The sequence below is a fragment of the Notamacropus eugenii genome, chromosome 1, assembly GCF_028372415.1.
Source record: "Notamacropus eugenii isolate mMacEug1 chromosome 1, mMacEug1.pri_v2, whole genome shotgun sequence".
Lineage (NCBI taxonomy): Eukaryota > Metazoa > Chordata > Mammalia > Diprotodontia > Macropodidae > Notamacropus > Notamacropus eugenii.
The window spans coordinates 351,292,082-351,304,348 of NC_092872.1; the positions used below are offsets into that span (position 1 = coordinate 351,292,082).

Sequence of the window (12,267 nt, forward strand, 5' to 3'; positions counted from 1 at the left end):
TTGGGAAAAAACAACAACAATAAACTCTACTTCATTATCTACATTTACTAACTCTTGTCGGTGCTGAAGATCTGAAATTTTATCTAATGTACACAGACATTATGTTTCAGCCTAACCTGAATTTTTGATGGCAGAAACTTGAGATAATTTTACTTTATCCAACAATGAGATTTGCTGACCATGTGTCGAACATAACAGAAGCCCCTCTCACAAACATACTACATATTTATAGATGTTAGTGTGCGTGATGTTGAAAAGTAGCTGTCACAACTAATGAGATTAACTGAGTTAATGGTTCAGAATGAGCTGCTACAATTAAGAGTTTAATTTCACTTTGCCACAGTTGTTGGCTTTCAAAGAAATACTGAAACATGTAGATTCACTTGGGATGGACGGTCAGATGTTAGTAGGGCACATGTCAAAAGGAAGCTGACTGAAACCAGTTGTGCCGATTACAGGAATTCCCGAGAAATCCCTCACAAGGGTCCCTTCAGATAACTTCCCATTCATCTTCAAAGTCATCAGGATGAAGCAAGATTGAAGTGCTTCCAGTTTTCTGCAAGATGTGGGAGTGGCTGAAGGTCTTTGTAAGACGCTGGAGAAGATAACCTAATGGGCCAATAGCCCATAGTTCATCTAAAGGGGTCACTGAAAAGAAAAGAGTGAGTTTTAATTTAGAGCCTAATAGTAATATTAACAAGTCATACTTATGAACATTAAGGATTAAATGCTTAACACTCATTACCTTATTTAATTCACAAAGATCAAATAAGTAGTAGAAAAGGTACCAGAACTTAAGAGTTAGTAGAGACTAAAAAGTTTGAATCCTGGCTGACACTTATTAATTGCATCACCATGGGCAAATCACTCCAGGTCTTGAGTCTCCATTTACTCTTTATAAAACAGGGGCAGTAATACCTCTACTACCTAAATCATAAGGTTGTTATAAGGAAAGTATATGTCTTAAAGAACTGGGATCTTTGCAACAATCCCACAAAGGCAGCAGGGTAGGTATTCATTGTGCACACAGATCAGTGGAGGGTAGAGAGGGATTTTAGACCTTAGAGACAGAAGGGGCTGTAGAGAACATTTAGTTCAACCTCTCATTTTTAACATGAGAAAAGTGAGGTACAAAAGGGCCAAACACATAATGACAAATACAGTTAGAATTTGAATGCAAAGTTTTTTCAGCTCTAACAATCCACAGACCTAATTATTTATACTACAAAGGCCCATCTAGATTTTGATGAATAGCTCCTCACAGGGTGATGGCTTTATAAATTCAACAAGGAAGGAAAGGCAGGGGATAGGAGGCAAGAAGAGGGCTACAAATTTGGGTATCCAAATGATGCTGTTTGAGCGTCAGGATCCGGTAAGGTGAAGACAAATGGGAGCTGCTCTCTTCTGCTCTTCCCACAGCTCTGACTTTTAATATCCACCATTCATTTGTGCTCTGATAAACCAGGGAAAAAAAGGCCTACCAATGTGTGAGGTTCGGGGTTGTTTGTTTTTTTTTTAATGGGGTTTCCCAAAGCTAAACAGATAGACAATGACTTGCCTGTCAAGCATGACATATTCCCAGGGATTTTCTTCCAGTAGTCTCCTGCAGGGTTCTTGTCAGTGATGCCATATCGTCGGGCCACATCCCCATTCGCACAGTGTGCCCAAACAGTCCTTGTACTCACAGCCAGATGAGAGGCCTGTAATCCTAAAGCAGACACGTTCCATGACATACAATAACTCTGCTCTAACATCTTACCTGAAGAATGTAAGAGCTACCTCTCGTCCATAAGAACTAGTTTTCCCTTTGACACAAAATCCAGGAAGATGTCTTTGGTTTTCTAGACTGCTTCCCTGTTCTCATGTCTTTTACTGAATCACAGAACCATAACATGTCAGAGAAGGAAGGGACCTTAGCATCATAGAAGACAAAATATTGAAACAAAGAGGTTTTAGTGTTCATCTATTCCAACCTCCTCAGCTGATAAAGAAACTAAGGCTTAAAGAAGAGAATTCATTTGGTGAAAGTCACATGGCTAGTTAGTGGCAAATGTAGGTCTCGAATCCAAGTCTCTGGACTCAGCGTAATGTCCTTTTGATTAAACCAGCAAGGACCAAGATTAGGAGAGTCATCAAACACTAATTAAGGACCTACTATGGGAGCAGCACTAGTCTTGGAGTTACAGGGGATACATTAAAAGGAAAAGCCATGATCCTTGTCCTCAAGGAGCAGAAGAAGCCTCTCTTTTCATTTACAACCAAAAAAAAGCGGCCACTTAAAAATTCAAGAGTCTTGCCCATTTAATAGAGTATCTGAAACCTATCTGAAACTCAGCCAATAATCCTGAAGTAAGGGGAAAAAAAGGCTTCTCTGCAACTAAAATACCTAATAAAATCCCTGAACTAAAGCTCACATGTATGACTTGTGGGCTAGCTCCTTTGGTTCTCATTAAGAATCTACTGATATTCCTTTGGCATAGAGTTCTGACCAGCTTGCTTATTTGGTTTCCCAAACCACAGCAATCAGAACTAAGAGCTGGGGAAGGGGCTACTAGAAGCAAGCTCACTGACTTCTGGGAGAAATTTAGTGAATGATGAGGGAGAAGAGAGAAAAATTATAAAAAAACAAATACAAAAATGCAGAAAGTATAGTAATGTGGGGATAAATAGCCCTCTAAACCTCACTCAACCCAGCAAGGGGAATGATAGATGCTTATGATAATTAAGAGGCACTGTTATACCATGGAAAATATGCTGGACTAAAGTCAAAGGACTTGGGGTCCTGCCAATTCCAACCTGTGCAACTGTGTGCAAATCAATTAACCTCTCTGGGCCTTAGTTTCATCATCTGTAAAATAAGAATGTTGGACTAGATGGCCTCTAAAGTCCTTTCTAGCTCTAAATCTATGAACCTGAGGGATTAAAGTATTACCCACTTCTTTGCCATTACAAATATTTTTTTTAAAGATCTGAGGTCAAATCCTGGCTCAGCTATTATCCTGTGTGAAACTGGGTAATTTGCTTCACCTTTCTGTACCTCAGTTTTCTCATCTGTAAAGTGAAAGATATGAACTAGATGACCTTCAGGACCCTTTCTACCTCTAGGTCCTATGATGCTTCTGTTGCTTCTGATTACTGTCTGAACTAACTGAAACAACAACAGTAACAAAGGCTTTGACGCCTCTATATCTCCAATTATTCAGAAATCTTCACTGCCAAGAACACCACATTTTCTAGGCCGTTTGGGAAGCAATGATTTTTTTCAGCATTCACATAAGACCAGGAATAACTATTTTTCAAGTGGGACACAAGTAAACAGATATAACTATATGATTGCTAAAATAAAATAAGCTGGGTTTTGATTAGGTGAGACAGGCCATGATAATCAAATTTTCTCATATATCAAATTTTCATGATAATCAAAATTTCTCCAGATATTCATTAGCTGACTCAGAGGCAGGTTCTAAGTACAATGGGAGGGGAGGAGGGGTGGGACAGGGAAGGATAGCGCAATGTATTCAGAACACATGCACTTGCATTACAAATGTTAATAATGTGTTAAAAAGCAGCTGGCAGATGGTCCCAGAAAATCCAGCTGTTACCACAGCCAGAGCAGTTCAATTCTTGGAGGCATGGCAAGGTGGCTCTTACCAGTGGCCCTGAGGTTTCTCTCTACCTTGTTCTTGCCCAGGAGATTGAGCAGACACCCCCACTCCCACCCCAGGCCTATGCTATGGGCCAGGGCATCGGCTGCCATTACACAGCTTGGATGGATGGAGGAACAGCACAGAGTTGGGTAAGGCATCTTTTTTTGAGAAGCTCTGAGGTGTCCAGAGTTTCATTGTATACTGTGTGTGTCCCTGGGGAAACCTTAGGTGGGTATCAGGCACTGGTGCAGGCTGCCCAGCACCCTGGGCACCAGAAACAATAGAAGGGTCTGAAGAATGATGACCGGATGACTTCTGTCACAATGTCACAAGGGGGCAGGGTGGGAGGGCCACAGTGAGTGAATCAGAAACTGAAGGAAGGTGGAGAGGGCAAGGGAGAAAGGAAGAAACTGGATCAGGGTGAAAAAACATTTTGTTTTTATGGTACCTGGTACATGTTCCCAGTCAGTTCCAACAGGCATCTCCTCAGTGATTCCAACTCGGACATAGACATTCCACTTGTTGTCAATTGCCCATAACATCTGGTCATTAGGACTGGAATGGACACTAACTAAGTTGATTCCCACAGGCTGGAAGTGTGAACAAGAATTACACAGTGATTATTAGAGCATAGACTAGGCTTCCATAACCCACTGCAACCCAAAAGGTATATCAAGTTATAGACAGCAGCATGACATTATAGTATGGTAAGAGAAAGGAATGTGATAATCATTCATTTTTCAACAGAATTATAAGATTTATAAAATGCTTTCATCCAGTAGCTGTGAAGAAGTTTGACATAGGGTTGGATTTAAAAGTCAGGAAATCTTGAGTTCAAATTATGTCTGACACTGGTTAGCTGGGTAACCACTGGTAATTTACTATCTGGGTCTCTGCTTTTTCTGTAAAAAGGAGATAACATCTCTAGTAACAATGTGGTGCAGGGGAAAGCATGCTAGATTTGTAATCAGACCCCAGACATCCTACTTACTACCTGTACTAAATCAAAGGCTCACAGGTAGGGCTACAAGGTGATGTGAGTCACTCACTCACTACTCCAACCTCTTCACTTTGCAGATGAAGAAACTTAAACCCAGGGAAGTAAGGTGACTGGCTAAAGGTCACTTGGTTGTCAGAGGCAAAGCAATGATTCAAACTCAAATCTTGTTATTCCCAGTCCAACACTCTGCATTGCCTTGAATGACAAGACACACAACCTTTCTGGGTCTTGGTTTCTACATTTATAAAGTGAAGGGGTTAGAAAGGATGACCCTTAAGAAGCCTCGAGATGGAAATTTGTGTTTATTGGCTGATGACCTCAAAGGCTGGTGAGAATCAAATGATCTAATGCATAAAAAGTGCTTTCTAAAATCAGATATCATTGTGATCCTCATCTTAAAGACGAGGACTTAAAGCATAAAATATTGAGAGAACTTGTCTAAAGTTACACATCTACAAAGGGCCAGAGTTGCTATTTGAACTTGTCTTCTGATCCCAGCTCCAATGTTCTCTCCACCACACGATGCTCTGTCCCATACAGAGAGATCACACACAACCATGGAATGTCAGAACTGGAAGGACCTTAAAGAACATCTAGTTCAGCCTCCTCATTTTACAGACGTAGAAACAGGTGTAAGAAGGGGAAATGACTTGCTCACCAGATAGTGGAAGTTAATGCATTTTCAACCTCAGACTAAACTTTTAATAAAAATACATACAACACAGCATGGGTCTTGTCGTCTCAGGGCTGCTATCTATTCTGAGACAGCACTACAAAACAACTCATAGCTATTTAATGGTATCCAAACAGAAGCTGTTTTTATTATTACTGTTAGCAATAACAGTAATAAAGTCTGGATCAGGAATAGCTTCAGTATAGTCTTCTTTTTTTTGTTCTGGCTTTCTTTAAGGAGTAGTTTATCACAAGAACTTGGAATTTAACATATTAGATATAATTTACTCAAATTATAAATATTAGAATTATTTATTCAAATGACCCTAACACAAAACCACACGGGGATGGAAATATTCTGATACTAGAGACTTAAAACAGCTTTACCTCCCCTTCTGAAAAGAAATAGGCACAAGTTTATTCAACTGAAAAATGATAGGAGTTGGCCAGATGATTCTGAATGATTTTTTTTTTTTTGTTATCCTGCTCAAGTAATGAATGTTGGAGCCACTACTCTGTTCTAGAGTCAGGAATCATGTGTGTAGTCTCAGTGATAACATATCACAATGATAACCCAAGACCAGAACTGTGGACACTGAGGCCTGACCATCTCTGCCCTGCAAGTCACTCCTCTGAATCTGTACAAAAATTAGCTCTTCACAAAGACGTTTTTATCCCCTTTCGCTATTGTTACTCTCAAATAATAGCTAATCATTGTCTCCATCAAATCATGTGCATGAGGGCAGCCACCCCATGTGCCCTTCTGGAAATGTTAGTTGAGTCAGTTGCTGCCTTTTGGGTAGTGGAAAGAGCCCTGGATTTTTATAATCAGAAGATCTGGCTCCAATGCGGGTTGGGCCACTTCTTGCTCACATGACACTGGGTAATTCTTTAACCATTCAGATTTCTCTACTGTATGATGTAAGTTCAGGATGGGATGATCTTGAAGGGCTTTTCTAGCTCAAATCCAACAGCCTTCTGAAGGAAGCCTGCCCACAGCTACAAAGAGCAGCACCACACATCCCAATGTCTCTCAGTGCTGCCATATCCCAACTTTCTTATATCTCTGAATTATGCCATTTTAGGATTCCATGAAATTCAAAACTACCACACCTTTGGCAGCTGAGTGCAGTGGAAAGAGCACTGGGCTGGAAGTCTAGAGATGATTTTGAATCCTTACTTTGCTACTGACTGTGACTCTGTCTTCTCCCAATCTGGTCCTCAGTTTCCTCATTTCTAAGTGGGAAAGGGCAGACTAGATAATTTAGAGCCCTTTCAGCTCTAAAGGCATGTGACAGTAATTTCAATTTAAACACTAGAATAGAACTGTTTCTTTTGATAGTTTTCCCCTAAAGAAAATCTTTCCCTGATGTTTATGGCTTTTCCTCAGGCCTCAGCCTTCTTGACCTCTCTGTAGCCTTTGACACTGTCTGTCATCTCCTGGATATTTTCTCCTCTCTATGCTTTTTGAAAACCTCTCTTACCTATTTCTTCCCCAGTATCTGTCTGACCACTCCCAGTCACTTTTGTTGGATCTTCCTCCAGGTCAAGCCTACCAACTATAGGTGCCCCCCAGGCTCTATCCTGGGCCCCTTTCTCATCTCTTTCCATGCTGTCATCTGGGGATCTCATCATCTCCTATGGATTCGATCTCTTTATTGTGGATCTATCTATCCACTTCTACCCTCTCTCCTTGGACTGACAACTCAAACTCAATGTGCCCAAAACAGAATTCATTATATTTCCTCCCAAACCTTTCCCACTCTGAACTTCCCTATTACTGCTGAGGACACCAGCACCCTTGCAGTCACACATTCTTGAAGCTTGGGCATCCCTGACTTCTGATTCACATTTACCTCATATATCCAATCTGTTGCCAAGTCTTATCATTTTTACCTTTACAACACTTAATTTATGTCCCCTTCTTTCCACTCCGAACAACTTTCAATGTTTCCTTCTCTCCACTCACATAGCTGCCATCTCACACTCTCATCACTTCACTGGTCAGTCTCCTTGCCTCAAATCCTCCCTCCCTCAGTCCATCCTCTAATCTGCTGCCAGAGGGATCTTCCTACAACACAGCCCATGTCAACCACCACCCTCCACCCCATTCAACAGAAACTCCAGCGATCCTCTATTGTATTTGGGCTCACCCTATACTGTTCAATTTGGCTTTTAAAGCCCTTCACAACTTTCTAGTCTTCTTACATCTTACTCCCCTCCAAACACTTTCTATTTATACGTCAGTGACACAGTATTTTCTTAATGACATAACATTTCTTGCTGTTCTTCAAATGTAACACATCCGTCTCCCAGCCCCATCTAGAACGCTTTTCCTCCTTGTTTCCATCTTTTGGCTTCCTTCAAAGACTTCTCTCTAATCCTATCTTCTAGAAAAGGCCCTTCCCAGCCCCCTGCAAGTGCCTTCCCTCTGAGATTATCCCTCAATTACATTGTATATATCTTATGTACACAGTTGTTTGGATTTTGTTCTCCCCCATTAGAATATAAACTCCTAGAGTGCAGGGATCGTGTTTCTGCCTTTCTTTGTATTTCCAGTACTTATCACAGTACCTGGACACAACGGGTACTTAATAAATGCTTATGGATTAACCAACTAATTCAAGCAGAAGATGGTACCCTGAGCCTTGAGGAAATCTAGGGATTCTAAGAGTCAGAGGACAAGAGGAAAGGCATTATAGGAAGAGAGGACAATTAGTGCAAAAGCAGGGAGGTGGGAAATAAAAAGTCATATATAGGGAACAGCAAGTAGGAGACTGGCTAGAATAAAGAATGCATAAAGGAGAATAATTTGAAATAAGTATGGAAATGTAGATCAGGGCCAAACTGTGAGGATTTGAAATGATAGAGGAAATTGTACATTGGATTTGTTTTTTTATTGTTTTGATAACTATATTTCAACATGATTGGTTTCCTTGATTATCCTATATGTTTTATTGTACGAATTTTAAAACCATTATTTTGATAAGATGTCCATGGGTTTCACCAGTCTATCAAAGGAATCCAAGACACAAAAAAGGTTAAAAAACTCCTATCCTAGAGCTAGTGAGTCTCTGAAGTCACTTGAGAAGCGAGTGACAGAATCAGACCCATCTAGCCATGTGCAGACAAGCTAAGAATATCAATTTGGCAACTATAGGAGAAGGGAAAGACTGGAAACAGGAAGACCAATAAACAGTCCTAGAGAGAAGAAATGAAGTCCCGAACGAGGGTGGGAGATGTGCAGTCAGAGAGATTGTAACAGATAGGAGAGATCCCATGGAGGTTATGATCAGTGAGCCATCACAGTTTAACTAGATGTGGGGACTAAGGGAGAGGAGAGTTAAGGATGACTCCAAAATTACGAATTTAGATAACAGGAGAGAACTTTGTTTTAAATAGAAATAGGAAGTTAAGATGAAGTGATCAGTCGGGTAAATGAGCAAGCTTCTGAAGGTCTGTTTGGAGCTAATAGAGTATATCTGTTTAGCAAACAACAAATACCTACTGAACAAGTACTGTCCACAAGGTTGGTGTCAACATTTACTTTAATACATCAAGGATTCAGGACTCTGCCAGAGTGGATCCTCCTTCCACCAACATAGTTTTAATCCCCTCTTTTTTATTATATGATCTTCATGAGTGTCTGTGGCTGAAAAATTTATCAACCAGGAGCCAGTCACCAGATCTGTCAGTCTACACTCACTTGGCTAAACAGCAGATACATACACAGTGCTTTGGCAGGGCCATTCTTGCAGCCTTTCTGGTTTGGCAGGATCTGCCAAAGCTTGTGTTCTGCTGACATTACAACTTACTTCCCCATAACTAATCTATATAGTTTTAAAAAATATATATATTTTTTAGACAAATACTAAAATGTAAATATAAAATAAAAAAAGAAAAATGTCACATGCACAACAAAACGTAGGAGAGGATTCAGAATACATAGCAACTTTCCTTTTCAAGAAAGCCTATATATTAAATACTGCCTATTAAGTTGAGAGCTGTCCATCTTTTCTTTGCTTCCTTGTAGGTTTTCTTTTATTCTCTGCAATATACTTTTTACTTTGTCCTTTTTTCCTCCTTTCCCTCTCCAGGCTACAATTAAGCATGGATATATTTATAAAGAGATATTGATATATACATATATGTACATCTATACACACATCTATATACACATACATGTATATATAAACATACATACATATATAAGCATATACTTTCCCCTAAGAGATTCTACTCCTAATCTTTGCATTTGTATTTGTGCATATCTTTTTTCCTTTCTCTCCTAACTCCTCTATTTTACTTCTACCACTACCTTGCCCTACTATTACTTAACCTATTTTCCCCCTCCCTCCCCACTGGCCCAGGGATCCCTCCCTTATCCTCCCATTGCCATAAATCTAAACCCTTTTTCATATACCTCTTTTCTTCTACCCACTACCTTGTTATTTTATTACTTAATCTAACCACCCCCCCACAATAATCCCTCTCTTATCTATTGATCTATATTTCTTAAAAAGTGAAGTTTTACCTAGGAGACAGATTGAAAATAAGTAAGAGAGTAGGGATAAGAGGGAACAATCTTTTTTTAGGATGGTATGAGATCACTATATGTGGATAAAACCAAGATGGTATAGTGGAAAAACACTGGCCTTGGAGTCAGATTATCTTTATTCAAGTCCTTTTTCTGACACCAATTTTGTCAGCCTAAACTCCTCCCCCTTAAAATGAGAATGATACTACTTACACTACCTATCTCATAGGGTTATGGTAAGAAAAGCTTTTTGTAGTCTGTAAGGCACTTTGTACAGCAGTATCAACTTAAAAAAAAATTAAACTATCAATTCTCAAAGTTTATATAAAGAAATGTCACTCTTAATTATTATCTCACAGCCTTTAAAAAGTAAAGACAAAGATGTGTATATATAAATAAATATACGTGTATATGTGTAAATATATGCATATATAAAAACATATCAAACTATGAATATGATGTATTTAAGATATCTAAATGTGGCTTACAAATTTTTTTAAAAGACCATATACTCAAAAACTCTTTGAATTGAAATGGATCTCAGAGGTATTCTACTACAATCTCTACTTTAAGCAAGAATTTTTCTCGATAACATTCCTGCTACAGTTATTCAGTCTTTTATACATCTCCAGCGCATAGGGTAGTCTGTATCTTGTGAGTTCGTCCTTCTACTTTTAAAGAACTCTGATTCTCAAGCAGTTATTTGACAAGCTAAATAGTAACCATAGATTATAAATTGACTAACCGTGAGGAAGTTTCTGTGTACCAGTTTGTACACTTGTAAAGGGTATAGAATTATCAGCTACATAGGGATGAGGAATTGATAAAGTAACTTCATATTCAGTGATAAAAGGGATTTTTCAAATTGTAAAATTTTATTTAAATATTTCACATGGGACAGGAAATGAAGCTATCTCATGTCCTCAAAAGACCACTATAGGAGTGTGATACAAAGTCAAATGAATAAATCATGTTATTTCTGTTCTTCAGACTTACAGATTATTCTTTGTCAATTACTAAGATACTATCAATGACATAATTTACATGTAAAGGGTTTAGCAACTGATCTAGAGTTTGGATTCTTAACCTTTTTCATGACACAGTCCTTCCCCCTTGGCAATCTGGTGAAACCTAAGACTTCTTCTCAGAAAAATGTTTTTAAGAGAACTTTACAAATAACACAAATTTAAAATTTTAGTTAAGAGGTTTTTTCCCCATCCAACTACACAGACTCTGTGAAATCTATTGGTGTATTCTTTGGAGGTTAAAGATCCCTGATCCAGAGATGGCATGGCATGGGAGAAAAAACAGTGGACCCGGAATTAAGAAGACAAGAGTTAGATTTCTAGCTCTGCCACTTACTAGCTAGATGACCTTGGATAAATCACTTTAACTCTCTAGACACAGGTTGTTTCATCTGTAAAATGAAAATTTAGGGAATCTCTAATTCATTCAAACTCCTATATTCTGATTCTAAAGAGGTCACTTTGTAATATTCCTGAAAACCTGGTCATTACAGGCCACTTGGGGGTCTATAAAACATATTTCAACAGGCTGCTTCATGTCTGAGCATATCCCGATTCATGAGCCCCTACCCTCGACACTTCTTGGAACTGTTTCTTTTCTGTGATTGCAACCTCCATCTGGTCCAGATAAGACCCTTTCACTCCTCAGCAAATGGTGCCTAATGAAGAGAGAGGCTATACTTTTGTAATCTGACTAACATAACTTTACATTTTGGCTGGTTTGTAATGCAGGAGCATGGCTGCATTTCAGAGACACTATTTAAGAGTTCTTGCTGGCCTATAATTAGAAAACTACAATTCTTTACTTTGTAATACTAAAATCTGATTCAGACTGTAACTTTTACTGATGTATGCTGCTAGAAACTGAAAATCCATACACTGTTAGCCCACTGTACCACCTTCTCCTGGACAGGGTATGTCCTCAAGCTTGGTTAAAGCTGGAAGAGAATCCCAACGGCAGTAGACAAAGCTCTAACTCTGAATTTCCTATTAGCAGGCAACCTATCTGAATATTATGTCACTTAATAGAAGACTGTTAACTTCCATTTGAAGCAGATACTTCTACATGTACTCCAGTGTTTGGAACTCATCTGGGGGACGGGGGTAGCAAAGAGAGTTCATGGATCCATGTGAAAAAAGCTTTAATCAACTGCATGTGTACTCTTCTTCCTTGACTTGACTTCCTTGACTCCAACCTTCAGTCTGACTGGACTGACACAGCTGACACGTATTAGTCTGATGGCTCAGAGTAGCAAACACCCCATGGATATGAACTGAAATCTGTGCCATCCCCCCAACTTTCCCAATAAGAAAATCAAGACTTACATCAACAGCACATAAACTATGGCAAGGAACATGTGGCCAAAATGCTGTTCACTACAGATA

The 12,267-nt window shown here is 39.2% G+C and overlaps 1 protein-coding gene across 4 annotated transcripts in view; it reads right to left on the minus strand.

Annotated features, from left to right (window-relative positions):
- Positions 1 to 302: 302 nt before the first annotated feature.
- TECPR2 (tectonin beta-propeller repeat containing 2) overlaps positions 303 to 12,267 on the minus strand; it is a 153,351-nt gene continuing 141,386 nt past the window's right edge. For all 4 annotated transcript variants that reach the window (XM_072630165.1, XM_072630166.1, XM_072630167.1 and 1 more), the window contains 3 exons: positions 4,096 to 4,237; positions 1,559 to 1,708; positions 303 to 648 (listed from right to left, as the gene is read on the minus strand). In XM_072630165.1, the coding sequence (XP_072486266.1) occupies positions 491 to 648; positions 1,559 to 1,708; positions 4,096 to 4,237 (450 nt within the window). In that variant the 3' untranslated portion in view covers positions 303 to 490. The remainder of the gene's footprint in view (positions 649 to 1,558; positions 1,709 to 4,095; positions 4,238 to 12,267) is intronic.